Source organism: Dryobates pubescens, chromosome 28 (assembly GCF_014839835.1).
Source record: "Dryobates pubescens isolate bDryPub1 chromosome 28, bDryPub1.pri, whole genome shotgun sequence".
NCBI classification, from domain to species: domain Eukaryota; kingdom Metazoa; phylum Chordata; class Aves; order Piciformes; family Picidae; genus Dryobates; species Dryobates pubescens.
In genome coordinates this window covers 11,282,944-11,305,920 of record NC_071639.1, presented here as the reverse complement: position 1 = coordinate 11,305,920, position 22,977 = coordinate 11,282,944, and the positions used below count along the sequence as shown (strand labels likewise).

The window sequence follows — 22,977 nt, the reverse complement described above, 5'->3', positions numbered from 1 at the left end:
GAAAAAAAAGAAAGGAAAGAAATCAGCACTTGGACTATCATAGAATGAGTAAAACTTTTCCTGTACAAAGTGGATTAACTGATTTGTGAAGTTAAAAAGTTGTACTCATTGTATTTACAAAAGAATAAACATATATTGAATTTACATCACTTTCCACTGTTCTTTTAACACTTCTGTCTGGATTAGATTCTTCCACTGTACTCTACTGACCAGGGAACAAAAGTATTCCCTACTAAAATGGATTGCCTTGGATGCTTTGGAGTCTCCATCATTAGGGGTTTTCAAAAACAGCAAGGACACAAATCAGCAGAAGCAAGGCTAACCCAGTATGAACTGTTGGCAGAGAGCACAAAACACTGAACTGGGTAGTCACAGTAGTGTTCTTGAACCTGTTTTCAAGAGCATCTGGATAGGTCACTCCCATGTCACATTTGGAAGCACTAAGGAAGCTTCTCCAGCCACAGAAGCACCCAGTGAGAAAGGCAACTTCAGCTGCACTGCTTGGGAACTGCAGTTCAGGCATCAACAAGCTGCACTTCACCAGTGATCACACAACCACAGCTTCACCTCTAGTGTTCAGAATAGAATTAACCAGGTTGGAAAAGACCTTTGAGATCGAGTCCAACCTATCACCCAACACCACTTAATCAACTAAACCATGGCAAAAAGCACCCCATGCAGTCTCTTCTTAAACACCTCCAGTCATGGTGACTCCACCACCTCCCTGGGCAGCACATTCCAATGGCCAATCTCTCTTTCTGTGAAGAACTTCTTCCTCACCTCCAGCCTAAACCTCCCCTGGCACAGCTTGAGACTGTGTCCTCTTGCTCTGGTGCTGGTTGCCTGGGAGAAGAGACCAACCTCCTCCTGGCTACAACCTCCCTTCAGGTAGCTGTAAGACAGCAATAAGGTCTCCTCTGAGCCTCCTCTTCACCAGGCTAAGCAGCCCCAGCTCCCTCAGCCTCTTCTCAGAGGCTTCAGGGAAGTGGTCCATGATCACACTTTACACCAGGCTTGTATGACTTTGTGTCCCTAGCTGTACTTGCAGAGCTACTTTAATCCAGGACTGCAGATAAATTACAGGTTACGACAACATTCCTTTCTCTGTAGGATGGGATAATTGTCACTTGCTGGTTGAAGCTGGAGTGATACTTCATGCCAAGTAGAAAGCTACTCTTTTCCCAAACTCATAGAAGCCATGCATCTGCTGACTGCCTACCATGAATGGGGTTCCAGCTTTGGCTGCACAGCACGGGAACAGCTTCAATACCTTCATATGTTCTTTAATACTTGAACAGTGAGTGCCAGCATCTAAGAGTATTTGGTGCTGGCTGCTAGTGACAAGACAACACTGAAGAGCAGAAGGGCAAGGATGGAACACAGCAGTTCCCTTAGTACAACCAAGTCCCTGCTTCTCAGAAAGCATGAGAAGCCCCACAACTCAAGGTCAAGAGTGAGAGAACATTTGAAGTGCATTTTCACTTTTATTTCAAAACTTTAGACAAGTTACTTTAGTATATAAATTTGACTTTTTTTTCCCCCCTCTTACAGAATATAAAGATAAATTCCCTCATTACTTCAGTATAAAGTGTTTTACAAGCTTGAAGACAATTGCATAAGTGTTCCTCACACAGAGTATCAGAAATAAAGCAGTCTTTCTACAGAAGTTCAGACAGATGACTACCTCAGAAACAGCAGAGCAGTTTAGTCAGATACAAGTGCACACGTGACACTACAACTGTGCAAGTTCAAGTAAGGCCAAGTCAGTAAACATTGTTAAGTCATTGCAAAGAAGAGTGGAAAGGTTTGTGAGGCGTTGCAAGGGGTGGATGGTCTCATAATACAATACTCTTAAATCAAGAATTTGGAGGGATTTAGCTAGTAGACAAGTGAGTTCTTTAATGCTAGAAAGCATATGCAAAGACCAAGCAGTGCACTGGTGTTAGTGGAGACTTCGTGCCTGTTTATCCTCAGCATGCTAAGACAAACTACAACCTCTTAAAACCAAGCATAAGAACGACTAAATGTTTGAGAAGACGGATTCAGAGCTCAAGTATGTCTTATTTTGGATGGTGTGTAGTTTTTGTCTATTACTTCATCTTGTAAGAACATGTGAAGGCAGCGCTCATTCTGTGCCAGTGGGTGGCCTGCAACCCTGGAGAGGAAAAAACAAGTGTTAGTGCTGACAAATGGAGGCTGCTGGCAGCTAGCCAGCAGAGAAAGCTCTCACACCAATACCCTATGGGTTTGCACTTAGGCATAGATCTCAATTCCAGGTCACTGTTGGTGACCAGAAAGGTGTCTGGCAGCAAGATGTGTCATCCTTCCCCAGCTGATCCTTTGGAAGAGCATGATGTCATTATCTGTCACCTGCAGTTAAAGTGCCCATGCTAGCAATAGGACATCTAGAGCCAAGTGAGACAAGCAGATTTTTACAGGTCTAGAAGCCTTTGACACAGGACATCTTTCCAAAGCCTGCTTAACCCCTCCATGCTCAGTCTAATTCAAAAGCAGTTAGTGCAAGTAAAGTTAAAGACTTACTCCAGCAGGGGGGGTGAAGGTCTTCTGAAGGTTCTGACACTGTTTAGAGCAGTGACTTGCCACGGTCACTGCATGTACAAGCAGCACTGGCACAGCCACAGGGCATGCTGTGAATTGCAGATGTTCTTAGATATGAGACATAAGAGAGCTTGTCTGCTCTATAAGAGGCCAGAACCTCTACTGTAGATTTAGTTTTGTTCCACATACAGACTGAGCCATCATCCTTTTAACAGTAAAGGAGCTGAAATCGAATCAGAAGACGCTCCCAAGCTTGGGAGAAAGCCACAAGGTACTGCATGTAAACTCTTAAAATATCAAGCAGCCTTCTGTATAGGTGAAAATCCAACAGAAGCAATGTTCCTGGAAGTTGATCACTTAAGGATATGAAAACCTAAAGCAGTTTGGTTAATCAAGACAAACAGCCCCCACCAGCTCCCCAGGACAGCTAGTGTCAGCCTTCTGGCCTCCACATCTGTCAGAACACTTCTACTCTAAATGGAAGCTGTCTGGTTGAACATGTACAATACAGCAAACTGCAGTGGCTCAGCATCACTACTGCCAAGCACTTCTGTGCATCTTCTCCAAACATCTGTCAGTGCTGATTTCACCACAGGACAGATTCAATTGTCATTAAGGGTGTCCTTTAATGAGGAAGCTGAGCTCTCCTATTCAGCATTGATAAGCTTTTATGACTGCACTTGAAATAGTCTATCAATATGGCCAGCCTCAAGCACTAGTTCACAAGAAGATAGTCTGAAATAACTAATTTGAGTTTCTTACCCCCATCAGACTGAAGTTGCCAGCCTGGAGCTTCAAGTGGGGGGAAAATACAAAAAGAAAAGGCAGCAGCATATTTCTTCTCCCTTTCAGGAAGGCTTGTGAATTGGTGGCTGAATTGCAAGATTAGATCTGATGTCAGATTCAGCTCTTGGGTTCACATGAATATCTCACTCTGCAGGGGCTTTTCCTCAGTATTCTTCACTAAGGTGACCCTTCCACACAGCAGTTCCTACTTCAAAAGTTTTCATGTATCCCAAAGCCAGCTTCAGGAGACAAAAGTGTTGCAACACCCCTGTGAATGTCATTCCAGGTAGTACTGATGGTGGTGCCAACAAACTGGCCCAAGAAACCTGACTCAAGCTACACTGCTGTGATTTACATGCAGAGGGACAAAGCTGCTCCCATCTTGACACTCTTGGGTATTAAGAATTGACATTGGTGCCTCAAGATCTTTTTGGATACAGTGATGCTGGTTATCTGTGGGACTCTACTTCTAAAAGCAAGCAGAGATCAGCTTTGAGTATTTATTACACAAATTATCTTTGGGTCTAATCTCACTAGTATGCAGAGTACTTGGTAGAAGCCTTATAGCTTCTACATGGTTCAAACCTTTAATTAGTAATACTTGCTTGATGGCCATGCCATTGAAATAAATTGATGAGTTTGAATAGCTAGGAGCTGTGCCGGAGGAGTCTTGTTCCAGCCATACTCCAGTCTGCCACTACATCAATATCTACATTAACAGTCTGCTTTTATGTTTCAAAGGAGGGAAAACAGACCAAGAAGTTTTACACTTCCACAAGATCAATGTATTAACTGCTGGAGGACTAAACAAGTGATACCAGCAAGCTGGCCACTCCATTTCTGTCAGGTGTCCTGAGTTTCTCAGAGATTCCAGGGACCATGACCATTTCACTATCAGCTGCTCCAAAACACAAGCTGTCCTCTTCCCCCACACATTGCTATATTCAGCTTACAAAACTTTGAGTGCCCTTCTCCTGCATTTAGAGTCCCAAACCTGCATGGATAAAAGCTGCACTTCATAGTCATGGCTGCCTTGATTGTACAGCATTAAAAACCATCTTACTATAAAAGGTCATCTGCCTTCATGTAGTGTAAATGCAAAACCAGATGCTTCAAAAATCCATTCCACTTGTCTTTGGACCGAGGGGAGAGCAGTCTGAAGCATTTTACCTGCTTAGAACTAGTAACAACACCCCTAAGTTGATCTAACAAGCAACTATGAGAAGAAAAATTGAAGAGATTTCATAGTCACACATGCACAAAGACAGTTTGAGTTAACCAGCCACTTGCAACTCCAAGCCAGATATGCCTGAACTAACAACAACTGATAAGCAGATTCTGTTCCTGTTGAAGGGCATTGCTATTAAACAAGGTTAGAATACCAGGGGAACTGACAAGCTTGGGAGCAGTCCCAAATCCAGCTGGTCTGAACAGCATTGGTTCTAGAGACCAGAACAGCTGTTTGACAGACAGCACCTTCTTCCTCACTGCTTGGATCTACACTGTTGAAGGTACTGAAGCAGCTCTTCAGGTCAATACACAGAGAGCAGTTAGTAGTGTCAGATGGTGGGGGGAAAAAAAGGAATCTTAAGATTGTTACTGTCATTTCTGCTCACCCTTTGAAAAGCACTGAGAAAAACCACAAAGTGTCTATTTCAAACTATAGTGTGCATACCTCAGGTAGTGTTTTTACACCTTCAGGAAGATTCTCATGATGATTAGAGAGAATATGCATCATTACACAAACTGATAACACCCCATATCTGCAATCAAAGTAAACTGCTGCAAGCCCATTGTAAGCGCCATTGTTCAGCCAGGGCAGGATACCTTTTCAGAAATGAAAAAGTAGAACTATTCTGAGAGCTATAATTTTAGTAGTAATTTGCATAAATTAACAATAGCACTAACATTCATCTCAGCTGTTCAGGTAAACATTAAGATATCCAACCTAAACACTGGAGGAGCACTCTCACTATGTCCTACTGCAAGATTATGTGAAAGCTGTTATTCTAAGCCCACTGCAGTTACCACCATTAGAGGATGAACAGCCTGAATTCAGTTTTAGAGACTTCAGTCCTGGGTTTGTCTCCAGATCACCAGCCCCATCACTCACTTGTTTATGAACTGCTCAAGAGCCTGCTTCCTTTCCTCTATGAAGGAATCATCGAATATGCCATCATCGCCTCGGAAAGGGAGCTGACGGAGAAGAGCTTTTCCTGGTAGAGGAGGTACCACAACCTGGAACATTTAGAAAGTGTCCTTAAAATGCAGTCTGTCAGCAAGTTCAATACACCTCCTGTGTCACCTGCTTCTCTTAGAGGACCCAACCCAATCACATCCCTAGTGAAGGGACAGATGAGCAGAGAAGAACAGTATCTGCCCCACAGAGGTAAGGCGAATTCAAGTAGTTTTAACTCACACCTACTAAACAGCCTCCAGCATTGTATGACTGAGGTTTGATGAAAGACTGACACAGTGCTTTAGCTCTGGACATTAACCACAATATCTGCCCCACATGATATATATGCTTTATAACATAAGGATAAAATTTCAGCATCATTACCCTGTCTATAGAGACTTGGATTTACTTTTCCTTTCACCCACCTTGCTTTCTCTTTCTAGTTCATTCCTTAGCCATTCAAAGTCACTGTATCTTCTTCTGACTGTGGATTCTTTCAATTTGAAGATAGGTAGATTTGTCTGAAAACAAGAACATAAGTTATTGATTAGACAAATTAGAAGTTTTGATAGGCAGAAGCAACAAACTTAAGAATTAGTTCCACATAAGCACCAAAACCAGTACTGAGAAGTGATAGAGAAATAGATAAAGCTCTGGAAGCTACATGAGTAACTTGTACCTCAAACTGCTTAACTGGGGGCCTCATTTTATGGCATTCTAATCACTGGTATTTTGCCACCACACCACCTAGCAGGGTAGCAGATTTGCTGGCCCTTTGAGATGTCCCTAGGGTCACAGAAGCATTTGCTATTCTGTCTCAGGAGCTCAATTCCCAAAGCCAACATATGTACAAAACTGGAGATGGAGGAGAGGGGAAGAAAGTGTCTTAATCCATACAAGCTCCTTCTATTGCATTCAAGGGGGTGTTTCAGGTACCAGCATAGGACATTAACCCAGCTTCCTGTACCCTGCTACCTGATAGAACTGGCCTTTAACACCTTCAAAAGCAAAATCCAGTAAGTCCTACAGTGAATCCACTCAGGACAGATAAAGCTGAAGATTTAATAGTACAAGCTGCAAAGCTCTGACAGCTTCAAAACAGCCAAAGCCAAGACAACACAATGTTCAAAGCTAATCAGATCAGATTGTTTAGCTATGAAGTTAAACCACGTAAAACTTTCCTGAACAAGGAACTCTAAAACCCTTGAAAGGGACATCAAACATGAGCCAGGCTATGAGGCTGCACAAGACCATGTTAAATGCACAAGGACCCTGATGTGTCCTTACACTAACTTGCATGAAAGCCTCTATTCCTTCTGCTTGTTCTTGGGGTGCAGTGTTCTTGCTGTAATGCCACTTGCACATTCTTTTAAGAACAGATGCAGAGGGTGCTCCCCCAATGACATCTCCAGGATGCAAAGCTCCAAGACCACAATTTGAAGCTTAAATATTAAGGTGGCAAACTGGCTGGAGTGCTATAAAAATGTTTTTGGTAGGTCATAACTCCTACAAGCAACACCAGGAGTCTGTAACTGCCATACACAAAACCAAAGTAACAGAATAAAGCTTACTGTTACCAGTCTGCATAATCACTATCTTAATATACCTTTGAAGTACCCTAGGAAGCTGATGTTTACATGGCACTACAATTATTCTCTGTTTTCCTGTTGGCAGAAGCACAGTAGTCATTCCCATCTTAGCATTTCCCCCATCCCCCCTCCCCCCCCCCCCCTTTCTTCTGTTGGTTTATTTCTCTTAAGTTCTAAGCAATCTCTTTCAGCTTCTGGTCACAGTTTGAGTGGATAACCCTGGAGGGTATAATTTGTAAGGTGTCATACATAAGGTATCAAGTGATACTTCTGGCTGCTCAAAACAGGTTTAATTGCAGAGATACTTCTCCTGCATGACTATGGGCCATTGTATTACTGCCAGCCAATAGCAAGGTTTTGGCTGTCAAAGTTCAAAAGTACTTGAGAAGTTAGCTGTGTGCTTTCACATCATGGCTATTTAGTGCATAATTTACAACTGATCAAATACAGAACAGTATTTTGTTATGCAATCTCTTATTGCTAAATGTTTGAAGGCACTCAAGCTCCCCTTCCCAGGTAAGGCCCTGTTGACTGTACCAGTGACTAACAATAAAACTGCACTTAAGACTATTATTCCAAAAGTCAGGCTTTATAAATAAACACTCTTGGCCTGAGGATAAGAATGCTCTACTCCAGAATGAATGAAGCTATGTCCCCCTGAGTGCATGAAGGGGATTCCCAGAAGTTGAAGTACTGGATTATTTTTCTCTGATTTCAGCTGTTGGCTTTTTAACCAAGCTCAGCCTTCCATATTACAACATCAACTCTTTGTCAGTCTCAGGTGAAAAGTCCTCTAACACATAGGCTCTCACCTGCAGAATGTATTCCATTCTCCTCTCAAGTTACTTACAAGAGGGATTAGAACTGAATGAAAGCAGCTAGAAACAATGGATTTGCAGGTCTTCAGGAACTCTTTTCATGCTTCTGGGCATGAAGTCTATAAAGTTAATCTCTAAACAACGTATCAGGGTTACAGGTACAATGTAGGGGTAGAAGTGCCAGCTGAGCTCATTTTACCTTCTACATTCCCTTTTGACATGTTAGTGCAGCTAGGAAGTTGGAGAAAAGGAGAGTTAAAGTACTTGTTTTCCCTTCAAGTTGAGAAATCCTTGATTATAAGCTCTACAACTACCTGAAGGGAGGTTGCAGCCAGGTGGGGGTTGGTCTCTTCTCCCAGGCAATTAGCACCAGAACAAGAGGACACAGTCTCAAGCTGCACCAGAAGTTTAGGCTGGAGGTGAGGAGAAAGTTCTTCCCAGAGAGAGTTGTTAGCCATTGGAATGTGCTGCCCAGGGAGGTGGTGGAGTCACTGTCCCTGGAGGTGTTCAAGAGGGTATTGGATGTGGCACTTGGTGCCATGGTCTAGTAGCCATGAGGTGTTGGGTGACAGGTTGGACTTGATGATCCTTGAGGTCTTTTCCACCCTCACTGATTCTATGAAATGTTCAAACTGGAAAGTATGTCATTAAGTTAAGTGGCTTATAGTCACAGCTTGACAACTACATGATAAAGGAAAGTGCATGTCCCCTGTTCTTTGGGCTGGGTACAAATTAGGGCTACCTGTTGAGATCAGCCTCTGAACCTCATTTCTTAAGACCCAGAAACTGCAGGAATTTTCCTTCCTCTAGAAATTAGTACTGATACAGTTACCTCTCTGAAGAATGCTGCTCTAAGACAGAATCTCTGATTTTAAAGAAAATAAAGGCTATTTGAGAGTCCTGCTTTATACTGTTTAATCTATTTATACCTTGGTGCTCTATTTTTAACTCAGGATCTATTGACATCTGAAGTTACTGTACTTGCCTTTCTCTGAGAACTACACAGGATTATCAAAATAAGTTTTTTAGCTTCAGTTTGAGACTTATCCCTGTTTAGTCACTGAGGTGCCAGCAGCTATTCTGAAGACTGTTTGTGCTTTTCCTGATAGAACAAGGCCAGAAGTAAGGCACAAAACTTGAAGTCAGGCAGATCTCATATCTACAAACACTTCTCCTCATTCATCACCACAGTGTCAGCTTTCTGCCCTGTTGATCTGCAGTCTGTCATGAAGCTCATGACCCAACTTGGCACAGGCCCTGGAGCATAGCTGATTCCTCTGATAAGTTCAACACCATTGCTGCAGCAAGTTGTTTTGGTGGTTTCTTTCCTTCTCTAAGGGTAATTAGTCTCATTTTTATATAGAACGTTTTCAGCAGCTTCCTCACCCCAAATCATGCCTCTTAGTCTGAATGCAAGCCCTCCACCTGAAAGGATTATGCACACTGCCTAGGGCATCAAACAACCAGAAGTCTCTAGTCAGAACTGCAGGTAAAGCAGGACAATAAAAGCATAAATAAACCAGCTCTGCAGGAGTCCCACACAGCCCAAAATCCTAATCATAAAGATACCAAGAGAAGATAGGGTCTGCCTTGCACTGCTTCTGTATCAGACTACATGTAGACACTCATTAAGCTTTCTCTGGCTACTGTCAAACAGCCTGTGTTCTGCTGGGTGAGCTAATGGACAACCCAGAACACTGGAATAAACATTGTCAGAGCTGGTGGCAAGTCAAATTACATAGTTAAATAGCAGATGACAAACCCAGACCCTTAAGTCACTCCTGCATTTCTCCACTCAAATGCCAAAGGGATTTCTACAGTCATCTGGCTGGCATTCAACAAACCAGGAATAGAAAGTAGTGGTTGTGTGCTACCAGACTTCAGGGCAAAGCCTGTACTCAGGGTAAGCATGTTCCCTCAGCTACATTTGTTATTGTAACAGATGCAAAGTGCAAGTCTGGCTCCAACCTCAGGAGGTTCCCAAATTCACCTCAGAAGCAAGTGACAGCCCTAAGACAGTAGCTCAGACAACCAGGTGACAGTGTTCTAGCTGTTAGTAGTCACTCCCTGAGTTAATGCCTAGATAGAAACCAATGTTGTAATATATGACTGAAGAGACCCTCCCAAGCAGAACACAAGTAGTTCCAAGTACCTGTCAATACTGTCCATTCAGCTTCAGATGCACAGCTCCCTGCTGCAGCCACCGGGGTGTACAAGTTGCCTTACATGTAGGAGGAAAAATGGGAGCACTTCAAATAAATCAGTTTGTACCCAAGTGTTTTGTTATCTAGACTAGATGAATTGATCCAGCAAGTGGAAAAAAAGCTTGCAAATAGCCAGACTTGTTCCTACAAGTTCATTTGTAGACACATATCGAATGCAAACAGCATCTGGGTCCCTTCAGAGTGCACGGTGATGCTCTGCAAGATTGAGTCAGTGACACTGCAGCTCAATTCATCCCTGCAACTGCAGAAACTCCACAACTGTGGCTGCCCAGGATAGTTTGAGGAAAAATTGATTAATTTCTTCATCTGTCAATGTAACAGCAGCACTGCACTGCCCAGGTCTCCCACCCCATCAGACTGAGAATAAAGCTGCACTGTTGCCATAGCACCTACTTTGATGTTGTCTTTTCAAGTAGGTTATGGCAGCCTTGATACAACTCTATTTCCATTAAAATAGAGTGAAAGAAAGCACTCAGCTCACTTTTGATAGAAGTTTGTGGCCTTGACTCTCAGAAGCTAAATTCAAGCTTCTTCCTATCATACAAGCATTATCTTTGTCAAGAGACTACCCCTTTGGCTACATTTACAGTAAGCTGATGGGAGCTCGGGGGCGAGGGGTGTTACTGTAAGCAGCTTTCAGGGTGGATAAAAAGAGTGTGATGGTTTTCCTAAAGCAAGAGCCTGCTGTCTTTCAGTACTAGAAACTGGCTGCAGCAGCCCAGTGCAATTGCAGAAACCTTGCCAGTGGTTTGCTTCCTTCCCGACTTGACATAAGCAGCTACCTCCCCGTTTCCTACAATTATAAGGATCATGAAAGAAGGAAAACATGCTCTGAACTTCATTGCTACGAGTTCAGATTTTTGCTGTGTACTTCACTGAAGGAAACCTCTTTCCCCACTGCAAAAGGTGAGATAAGAGGCTGTTATTTGTCCAAGTTTCAGACCTTTTGATCTAAGCAGAGTTCTCCTTCCTCTTTTATCCACTTGGTGTCCACATCTACTGAATGTGCACCTAGCTGCAAAAAGATCTGAAGTTAATGGAACACTGAATAACTCTGACTATATGCAGGCACCTAAGTTTTTAACAAGGCTGGCTTAAGCTATACCAAGACCAATAGAGCTTCCCACTCCACAGTACTGAGACAGAGCTAGGATGTTTCCCATCTTTAAGGCAATGAAACCCTAAAAGAACACAATGACAAGAGGACACAGTCTCAAGCTGTGCCAGGGAAAGTTTAGGCTGGAGGCAAGGAGAAAGTTCTTCACAGAGAGAGTTTTTGGCCATTGGAATGTGCTGCCCAGGGAGGTGGTGGAGTCACCATCCCCAGAGGTGTTCAAGAGGGGATTGGACATGGCACTTGGTGCCATGGTCCAGTAGTCATGAGGTCTTGAGTGACAGGTTGGACTTGATCTTTGAGGTCTCTTCCACCCTTATTGATTCTATGATTCTGTCTCTTTAGAGTAGAGTTAACCTTTGCCAAGTCCAATGCCCTGAGTCCAGAGCTGCTCTGGGAAAATTAGCCTAAGCTGTCTTGGGTTTTGCCAAGCAGCATCTATCGTCACCTGACCAAGTTCACCAACATCATTCAATCAGTGTGCCATGGTCAAAAGGCTCAAAGCAGGGCAAGTTTGAAAAACAGATTGATTAGGCATTCTTTATTCTTCAGATTCCATGCTTGGAAGCCCACTTTAAAAGGACACATTCAGGTAAAGGTTATTACAACACCCAAACAGAATTACTAACTCTGGGTAATTATTTCAAGGTTAGCAAGCCAAAGTGTCCTCTGAAACACCAAATATTCCTCTTAAAGAGAAAGGGCTGCTGCTTTTATACAGTTGCAAGCCATGACTGCCACAAGCTCTGGTTTGACCTACTGTAACATTACTATTCACTCCTCCTTGAGAATGACTGAAAAGAGATCACATTAAGCTGATGCTTTGGTGTCATTACCTGACATCTACCAGCTCCAGTCAAAGGGGGCTGATGAAATTACAGAAAATTACTGCCATTGATAGTTTTTATCAGAAATGAAAGGTTTAACATGTTTGGCAAGCTAGAGACAGTACAGTACCCCTACACTTCTTAAGCATAGCTAGAAATAGATGTATCAAGAAGCAAAAAAATTGTCTTCATATTTCCAGTTCTATTGGAGCAGTGACAGTCACATTAAGTAGACACCTAACAGCTACAGAAAGGCTGACAGCTCCTGTTCATTAATTTGTAGCCTGTCTTAGGGGATACTGCAGCTTAGGCCCACAGAAATAGTTTCAGAGACTATTTCCAGGTACAGAGGTGGTAAAGCAGCATCTAAAAATAAAGAGGTATCAAAATACTCTGGGATCACATGCCTCCCTGGATCACAGCCATCTGTCCTACAAAGATTAGTCACTGCTCTGTTGGATTTAGTCTGCTCAACACTGTACTGGAGTGGACACTTAATACATGACAGTCAAGGCCCACACCATGTGCAGAAATAGAGTCCAAGTCACCAGTGAAGCTAATACATTAATAAGAACCACTATTCAGAGACTTGATGTTATTTACACAGACATCAACACCAAACTAGTTCAGCACCTTTGGACCAGATCTTGAATGTTGTTTAATCAAAACCTCTACAGAAAAATCATCTGCTCAGAGCAAATGCAGGCAATAGCCACTTGTAAAGCCACTTTGCTTGCTTTGCAATTTTCTTTCACCCACACAGAGAAACGCAATAGTCTCCCTAGTCAGTGTCCTGAGCAGTTCCTAGGCTTCCAGCCATTCTTGTCTGAATTACTACTTGAAGGAACAGTTTATGTTTACAAAGGTACAGTACCTGGGCTGTAGATCTGAAAGTCACCTGAATCAGTGCAGGTTTACCCTTTAAAGATGGGTCTAAAAATACCTAACTTATAGCAGTGTCTTGAATAGGATATTAGGAGTAATAAACTCCAGTTTGAGCAGACTTGGTGTGATGCAAGGTTTGCAGCAGTAAGGAAACAGAGAATTAGTGCTGACTAGGCATCTCTAAATACATTCACACTGAGTCACTGTTTAGTCATTACCCCACTACAGGCTTTGCCGATGATGAAACTGAACAATGCTAATGTCAACTATGTGCACCAGCAGATTTGTTTCTTCTCGTGGTGGCAGACGAGTCTGCAACTTCAAACTCTGCCCAGCACATGAAGTGCAAGACATGAAGACATTCACCAGATCAAGGGTGTCGCTTTGCACAAGCATGGTGTCAGACAGGTGCTTTCTGACCAAGCTGCATCTTCAGTTCATTCACCACCTTACTCTGAGTTGGTAACAGAAGTCAAACTCCAATCAGACTACTAAAAATATGAAGTGCAAACACTGTATCCAAGTGAGGTCTTGAAAAAAGGGGTTAAAACGAGAACAGACTTTCAAAAGCAGTTCAAGTGTAGCAGATATACTTCCCCAGCCCTTGAGGCCAATACTATTCTTAACAGTGTGGGCACTTCACAGCCTGTGTGTTCATTTCCTTCCCCACTCCAGGCCTGAGTAGTCAAATATCTCTGCAGGTCTACAGAAGCCTTTCTGCAGAAGATACAGGAAAGGTGAAACACTGGCACCACCCAAGAGATGAATTTCACAACATCTGGAAGCACAGCAGCAAGGCCTTACCTTTCTATACCTCAAGACAGGCCACTGAGCTCTGGAACCTTGAGAAGCTCTAGTAATGAGTTTCATCACACTGATGAGAGGCATAAGATCATTCAACATTAAAGGACAGAATTAAGATAAAGGCTTTTTGTTTAACTTTGGCTTGACTAAGAAAATTCTTTAACTGCTTGGACTTTGTAGCTCCTGTAACAGGGACTTTAGCTCTATCAGCCTGAATATTCATGACTTCTCTGCCAGTCCTTACTAACCACAAGGAGATAACAGAACCTTTTAGCCTGGGTGACAAACCCAACTGAAAAGAGCAGCACAGAAGTTTCTACAGCAACAGATGAAAGTATTAACAAAGGGATATTTTCCCATCTAGAAAGTTCTCAAATATCTGTATGCTTTGTTGACAGTATTCTAACCAATGTGCTTGTCTCCTATGGCACTGCTCTTACAGTGAGCATACAGCTCTGAAGTGTGTCACCAGTTGCTGGGATCAGAGTTAGCTTGTAAAGCTTAAGTCTTGTCTCCTAAAAGGATTTAGCAACTGAAGCTGTTTCACAGAATCTGTTTGAGCAAAGATGTTCCTGTTGACCCACTTAACAAGCCAATTATTTGCCTCAACTACAGCAGAAGTCAAAGTATACCTGGAAGGGGACTGAGGACTGCAGGCATGCTGCAGGATATGACAGCTGTCATTTGCTCTACATTGGATTAATGGAATTCAGAGAGAGGACTGGCTTGCAGCCCATATATTGCAACAGGTATGCTCTTGAAGCGTTGGCATGCACAAGCCCACCCTGAAAAGCTGTAACAAGGTGCAACAAGTAGAAGAGAACCACCACCTCTCTGGTGCCACTTCCTGAGGAGCTAGTAAAGACTCATGACAAAAAGCATGTGGAATGCAAGGGTATTTACACTGAAGTTTAACTGTTGGTTCACACTCTTCCTCAAGAGGGAAGGGCAATGGTTTGTTGTATTACCCCAGCAGAAAAATCAAATCCATTATGTTAGTTTTAACCACTACTCACCATACTGTGATCATCTAGGTACCTTTAGATGAGGTGACTACTATTAAGTTTTATTTCACTGGAAAAAGCACTTTGAGCTTTATATCCTACTGCATTGCTCTCCCTTTTAGCTCATACTAAGCCTTCACACAAAGGATACCTCAAAATGGTACAAACTCACTGCCTAATGCTGCTGCAAAGCAAATTCTCAAGTACCCTGTCAAGAACAAGACCCACTCAAAAGTACAATTTTAGCACTGCAGGATGGCATTTTCTGTATCATTTACCATTACTGAACAAGGCATTTAGCTTTCATCACCAAGCTGTGCTGCAGTGGCATACCACCACATTGTGTTGCTACAGTGGAAAGCTTTGTCATCACCTTGTCCAGTCTGCCAAGAACAGAACATGATTTCATGCAAGTTCAGGCTCAGAAAGTCAATACCTTGGCCAACTGACCATCTGTGAATTAAACTGCCCCACAGCAAGTGCTGTGTAGGTTCCACCTGCAGCACTCCAAGAGCTTAATTGCCTGGGGAAATACCACAACACATAACCATCCTGCTAGTCTGCAGAGACACATGCTGTGAAAAGCCTTCCTAAGCACTGGAATACAACTGACTTGGTCATCCAGCAGTATCCAGCTGCTGCATAGAGCACCCAAAACTTTTGGGTTCCTTATTAAGCTTTCCAACTTCCACCAGAAGTTGATGAATACAGCAATACACAAACTGAAGCATGAGGTAGTTCCACTTGCTGCTTTCCAAGAAACAGATATGCTTCAGCTGCAGTATCAGTAGAAAGCTTGCCAACAGACATTTAGGAGGAACTCTGAAGTACTTCACGCAGGTACTTTCTGCAAGTTATTAGTTACCAGACATCGCTTCAAGAGTCTGTTGCAAAGTTCAGTCTTGCCAAAAAAAAGTTAAACTTCAAGATTCAGCCAAAGCAATAGGCAGAGTTACCCTTGGACCATGTTTGTGAACACTGTGGCAATGGTACAAGTTTAATGGCTTCAATACAACCTTGAATCTCAAGTGTCCAATCTGACAACGTTTCTGGCTTAGTGTGACCTCCAGCCATAACATCAGGCTGTCCAATGGCTTTTACCAGACCTTGGCAGCAGTTAAACCATCCACTTCTGCTCCATTTAGTATGTTAATGTTGGGGTTGGCAGAAGATATAGCTTTCCAGATATGACATAGATAATTCATTCCATCTTCTCAGGTTTGTTTTGCTGCCACCACTAGCACTGCTGGGAGAAACCGCAAATGCCAGCTGCAACTTTCTGTGACCACAAGCCGTTGTCAAACCACAGAGGTTAACTGGTGGCTACTGGCTGCCACACTCCAACAAGCAGCTTACAGTACAAAGCCTACCTTTTAGAAACACAATACTACAGCAACCCAAGTTTCAGCTCTTCTCCCATGCTGAAACTTGTGTGCTCTGCTGAGAAGCAGTTAGTTGATACAAGTTTAGACAGTGAACACAGCTCTGCATGACTTGTATTACCTGCTCTGTAGCCTTCCAGCACACAGACATAAAGCTCAATTTTGCCCTTCATGATAGCTATGAACATATAAAGCATGGGTGCACTATGTGTACAGTGCAAACTGGAAAGGGAATGGTCATGTATTCCAAGTTCTGTACACAGGCTTGCACAGATACACATAAGGAGGGTGGAGGAAGCAATGTTTATACAGGAGCCAGACTGGAAGGAAGAATAGAGGAAGGTCACAGCACTATCACAGTGTATGTTTGTTTAAGTCCCATCTAGGTCTTCCTTACAACAGGAATCCAGAATTTTCTACCCCAAACAGCATATAGGCTAAGAGCAATCTGTCTCAAAACCTGTTTGTTTTTTTTTCTGATTTCCTTTCTGCTGAATTACTTCAGTTGAGGATTTAAACCCCAAAATGATTATTTTTTTAGCCCCAGTAAATTTGGTCTCATTGCCAAGGCTAAATCCCTTTTGTATCATCTTCCCCAGATGCAGCAATTCTAAATGCTCAGCCTCATGGAAAGAAAAGTCATCAGGAACCTCAGGCACAAATACTTTCCAGCAAGGTAGAGTTACATCCCTCTGCTAAGTGGACAGCTAGGGTCCTTACGATAAGGGCAGTGTAACATGACCCAAGTCAGCAAGTTCTAATCTGTCCTCAGGCACAGGCCAAACATAGGTAACAATTGTTTTAATTTATTCTTCCTGGCCCTATGGACACATCCTGAAACATAAGAAGAGCGTCAGAAATAAAGAAGCATCCTCCTTAGTAGCTTTAAAAAAAGCAAAATCAACTGAGATTTAAGTAAAGCTACACTAAGTTTAGAACTTAAAAGACTTTCAATATCAGAAAACCCACACAGACTTTTAGTTTTGTCTTAACAATTCGAGTGACCAAGGCAGCAGCCCTCAGATGAAGCCTTGTGCCATGTGCACTCCATGGTGTCCAGTGAAAGAACTCATAGCAGAGAATATGTGCTGGGGTTCAGTGAGGCTTGTCCCTCCTCTATGACTGCCAGGTTCAATCAGGTGTGAGAGACTAAAGCTGCACAAGGTAGGAGACTCAGCCACAAGCTAGGGAAAAAAATAAATAAATTCCAAGAGGTCATCTTTCCTGAACACAACTTATGCCTGGCAGCATAAGCTAAAAGGGTCCCCATCAGTCACAGGCAAGGATCACATCACAGAGACAGTAGTTTTCTTTACATTCCTCCAGGCCCTGTTTATGAAACTAGAAAGCCCAAGGATCAGTGCAATGATTTCACATAGCTTTCCTCAAGCTCAAGAGTACTACTTTTTGAGGCTAGTCAGCAAACATGGCCCTTCCAGCCAGGAAAGGGTCTGGTGCTACTAAGAAAAAGTATTTGATAACACATGATGAGAAATAACTCTATTTATTACGAACTCAATTTGTGCTTAGGTACAGCAGAAACCAGGAAGCCCTCCTCCATACACACTCACCTTATCACTTCAGCTAGCTTTGATCTACCACGAGTGCTCACTTGTCTTATTTACACATGCTGCACAGCATTTTTGAGGCTGCTGGAATCCTGAACTTGACCTTCTCTGGGCAGATCCACCCATACTACTACAGACAGCTGAGTTCACCCTCTTCTATTTATTCAGGAGACAGACAGGCAATTGCTCACAGCACAGCAACATTTCAGTCTCACAGCAGTGCATTTGTCCCTTAGTTATCTCAACCGAGAGGCGTTGCCTCGGCTACTACCAGACCATGAGTTATCGAACGCTGCTGCTTGTAGAGGCTGGGGCCTGCTCCCACACCGAGGATGAAGTCCAGCGCTGCTCAGCCACCACCTCCCCTGCGGCACTCACCGCACTGGCTGCGAAGCAGGCCCTGAAGGACAGGACGGCAGCAGCCTGTCACCGCCACCCCGGCCCCCGGGGACACCCAAACCGGTTACATAAGAGCCAGCCCGAGCCCGCCGCGGAGCCCAATACGACCCAGAGGCTCCCCATTCACCTCCCGCCTTATATTCGCTCCCGAGGCGCCGGGCTCGGCCGCGGGAGGAGCGGACACGTACCCCTCCGAGCGCCCCCGGCCAGCCGCCTTGGCCCGGGCGGGGGCGGCGGGGCCGAACCCTCGGCTAGCAGGAGCGGATCTGGCTCCAGCGACCCCCGCCGCCAGGCCGCACGGGACCGAGCCGAGCCAGGCCGCGTCCTCACCTTGACGCGGATCTCGTAGGTGGTGAAGCGGCCGCGGCCCACCCCCACCGTCTGCGGGTTGCCCACGTCGATCTCCAGGAAGTTGCTGGGCGGCCCGTAGGCGTCGTTGAGGTTCTGCGGCTTGCTGATCAGCCGCCGGGTGTCCGCGATCGTCTCGGCCATGGCGGAGCGGGCGCCTTTCCCCCCGGAGCGCGGCAGGACGTGAGCGAACACCGAGGAGCAGCAGCACCGCCGCCCCGCGCCGCGCGCCCTCTTATCGCCCCGCGGCCAGCTGACTGCCCGGCAACGCGCACCCACGCCGCCGCCCGCGGACGCGCCCGCCGCCCGCCAGCAAGGCAGCCTGGGCTTTGTAGTCCTCGGGGGCCGCCCCGGTCCTGCACGGCTCGGTGCGGCCTCCGCTTCTCAACTACAGCCCCCGGCGTGCGCCGTGTCTCGGACCCGCCCGCCCGCCGTCGGGCTCGGCAGGCTGCAGACGGCGGCGCGGGGTCGCCGGGCAGGGCAGCGAGCCCTCTGCTTTCGGCCAGGCAAGGCTTTGCTGTGCGTACCCTCTCGCCTTTGCTGGGGGAGGGTTGTGCGGTGCGGGCGGCCCGGGGGGGAAAGGGTTTGGCTGCGCCCGGCCTCTGGTGAGGCCGAGACGGGGCCCTTGTGCGGGTCAGGAGCAGAGACAGCGGGGATGCGATTTAGGCAGTGCAGGAGCAGCCTAACCGGGTTTTTTTAAACCAAAGAAGGCTTTAACAACACATGCTAATATTCCTAAATGACTCTATCATCTTAGAGATCTTCCAAGATTTGTTTATATCTGATAATGGTACTCTTCCAATATTTAAAGCATATATAATTTTCTTTCTGTATGAAAAGTGTGCTGGTGGTGCTACTTTCTATGTCTACACAACATTATATCCAGGTAGAATGAGACTGTAAGAAAACTAGTTACTTTTCTCTCTCTCTTTCCCTCCCCCCTAAAAATCTGTGTCTAAGCAGTAGTAAAATAGCAGGGTGCCCACAGCTCAGATCCAAGACATTTAAAGTTAAGATCTGCCAAGTTTGGGTAGCAGCTGTCTACGTTAATGAAAAGATAATCAGAAAGCAGAGATGAACCCAAAGTACAAAATTAGCCCATCCACATAAGCAGTATGCTGTAGGTGGTTTGCTTTCTAACTTCTCTGTGAATATCCCACTCATCACTCATCCAGCATTATTTCTGCCCCTTACTCGTGCACCTTCCGTACTTCCTCTCCGTTAATAGCTGCCAGCTAGTCACTTATAAACAGAAATTAAACTGACAAGAGTTTTGCAAAGTGGGAGTGAAAGGGAACCTCACCTGAATTATACTAGTTATTAAATTGGTCTTGCAGCAAGGCAGGAAAAAACTCAGGAATTCTTCTGAAATGCACATGTATGCATGTGGCTATGCCTTCTGTTTTGCTACACAACCTGTGCTACCACATCTGACTGCAAATACATGAGAGCACTGGTATTGTCTTAAGTACTGTCTGCCTCCTGGCCAAGCCTGGTTTCATTATCTATTCCAAAGAAACAAAGAAGTGCCTAATACTGTATACTGGGGAAGTTGCTGAGCCTATGATTAATCAAGAAATTAATTTGTTCTCACACTGGGTAAGTACTAAGAGTGAGGAGTAAGTCAAGTATTTTTCCCACAGAACACCACCTCAGCAAAACTCTTCTGCCTCCTTTTCCTAACAGAGGCAGCTGGTGGTGGAGAGCTGTACAGAGGCAAGCTACAGACTGTGAATATTGTAGTGCCTGTGTGTCAATAGCATTGGTAAATAAGGAGGCTGCAATGATTTGGTGAGGTCTCTCATATCTGCTTTTCAAATTGAGGTCAAATACAAATCCCCTGACTTGGGAGGTGAAGGGGAAGATGCCCCCCACTTCCTGATTAGACTCCCATTAACATGATGTGAAAGGTTGTGTGCCACACTGGCTAATGAGGCAAAAAGAAGGAATGAAGGTGGGGGGGAAATCATAGCCCTGTGAGCCTCCTTATTTCCTTCCAACCCTCAGCAAATGCATTTGGTTATTTTGAGTTGTATTATCTCTTTTTGTGCTCCATGAGATTGAAGTTACATCATCAACAGCTGTTTCTGTTTGCTAGAAAAGTTCTTTTCAGGATGAGGGTGAGCACAAATCCAGAAACGAAAGTGTTCATTCTGGTTCTTGTTTCTGACATGAACTTTGGGAGCAAATTTCAAACCTAGACAGAGAGATAGAGGTCATCTCTGTTTGTGAGTCCAAAGACTAAATGCTGACTAATAGTGTAGCTGGGCTGAACAAATATCAGTTTAACATCTATACAATTGTCACATTTTTTGGAGAGGAGGACAGGGATAGGGAATGAAGTATACAAATGTACCACAGAACAGATCTGTATCTGTTACAGGACAACAACTGTGCTAATCTACAGGAGTATAATCAAAAGCCCTGCTCTGTTGGGTTAACATCAAAACATGGTTTTGGCAAGTGCTAGCAGCCAGTGCAGGTACAGTTGGGGTATGCAATACCCCTGGTGATGTTTCAGCTTGCCAATGTATAGAAGGCTCATAGTACTGCAGAGGGTTTATTCACTTAGGTAGACAATATCAGAATAGATCCCAATGAGAAATTTTTCTATGCAGCCTGGGGTAACGAGGTTAAGAAAAAAACCAGTGACAATTTAAATAAATCAGATGTTTTTGCTGAAGATTATGCTGTCATTTTCTCCAATTATTCTTGACATCTTACCCATTTGTATTGTGATCTGAGTTAATAATGGAAGAAAACCCAGCTCTTGTTGCCTTGTTTATTCTTTGTTCTCAAGGAGATAAGCTGTTTATAAAGATAAGTTATTTGTTATTTAAATCACTTTTACTGAAGTTGTTTGTTTCCTTGCTTTGAGTTTCTAAAAATATTGCAACAATTGTGCTGCATCTTGGAGAAGTCTATTCAATTCACTATGATTTGTACTGGAATTCATTCTAAATGGGCACAGGTGTTGGTAGCTGTAACATGCTAGAATGAGTCAAACCCAATAAATGCTCAATAAAGGAAAGATGAAAGAAAATGCACTGAAAACAACTCTTTTTAAGATGTGCTAAATTAGCAATCTACTTAATTGGGTATGTAGCACTGAAGATGTCTCTGGAGCAACTACATCTTTTAAAACAGCTGAACATGTTAGACCATCAATCACTTAATATTTTCAATATCATAAACATTCTTTTCAAAATTAGCAATACTATTTAGAATGTAATTAACTTCCCTTTGCAAGCTGTTCAATAGTGCCCTGGTGCAACATTTTGCTATACTCTTCTAAAAAGTTGATTAATACTCTGAAAAATACTTGCTCACTTTCTTATGTTGCACAGAAATTGAATGCTAGAATAAGACAGGAATTCTGAAGCTGCAAACCTAGAAGTCAGTTAAAGCATTTCCTTTGTGTTTTTACCATGAGCAGACATTCTGTTTTCTTTCTTGCATGACACACTCTGCAGGCAGCATCTGAAGCTCCATCCTGACCTTTGGATGCATTTCTGATGGCAATGGAGGGCTAGCCACTGAACATGGCAATTCCTGAATGCCAGTGCCTTTCTCTTAGAGCATAGGCTTTTTGCATTGTGCCTTTCTGTACAAAGAGCTTGGTGGTCACAATGGACTTGGCTGGCTAAGAGAGGCAGGTACCTACCAATCGAGGTCTGCGTTCTCCCAAGGAGCCCTCAGGAGCTCCCGTGCTGGTGGTCTGAACTGATACCTCCAAGGACAGTGCTTACTGTGTGCTAAGCACACACCAGCTGTACAGGGCTGAATCAGTCTCTAGGTTTTGCATTATCTTCAGGGAAATCTGCTTTTATGTTGTCATCTCTTTACATCATTGGATCTTGCTGTTGTAGCTTCGGTTCATAGGCATTGAAGTGGTTGTACTGCTGAAGGGCCGGCCAGACTGCAACTTTGGCCAGCAATATTTGTCCTTAAGATTTCACAAGTATTTGCCCGTATTATTTTATGGTCCATGCTTTTAAAGGCAAACTAACACCACAAACTGCGAATCGTAGACAAATGCAAATTCAGTTGCCGGAACTCCTCAGCGACAGCCTGAAAGCTGCTGCATGGGATACAGCCACGTTGCAGCATAATACAAATCACAGGCGACAAGCAAGTTGTTTGGGAAATTGGGCAGGGTGGATGAGGCGCTGAGGTGCTGTAGTGACCCCAGGGTGGCACCTCGGTGCCTCGCTCAATTGCGACTAGTGCCGAGCGGCTTCGTCTTGAGCGCGGCCCTAGGGCGGGCGCGGCCGGCTCTGCTCCCTCTGCTTGCCGCTCGGCTTCCCAGGGCTTGCCCCCCAGCCTGCGGCTTGGTTTGGAGGCCAAAAGGAAGGAGAGGGGCCCGAGGCCTCCAGTGAACCGACTGGGCCAGCACAGGCCGAAGCTGGGCTCCTGTGAGAGGCTGAGGCCTCCGCGCAGGAGGCGGCGGAACTGCCTTTCCCAGCGGGCCCCGCACTGCCGCTGCAGAG

General features: G+C 44.3%; 1 protein-coding gene across 1 annotated transcript; it reads right to left on the bottom strand.

The window, feature by feature from the left end:
* Nucleotides 1-959: 959 nt before the first annotated feature.
* On the bottom strand, nucleotides 960-18,761 carry SNX3 (sorting nexin 3). The gene is made up of 4 exons (XM_054174093.1): nucleotides 18,470-18,761; nucleotides 5,950-6,045; nucleotides 5,459-5,583; nucleotides 960-2,155 (listed from the first exon to the last, which is right to left on the bottom strand). Exons 1-4 carry the CDS (start codon nucleotides 18,629-18,631, stop codon nucleotides 2,050-2,052), a joined length of 489 nt encoding a protein of 162 aa, XP_054030068.1. The 5' UTR covers nucleotides 18,632-18,761; the 3' UTR covers nucleotides 960-2,049.
* Nucleotides 18,762-22,977: the final 4,216 nt, after the last annotated feature.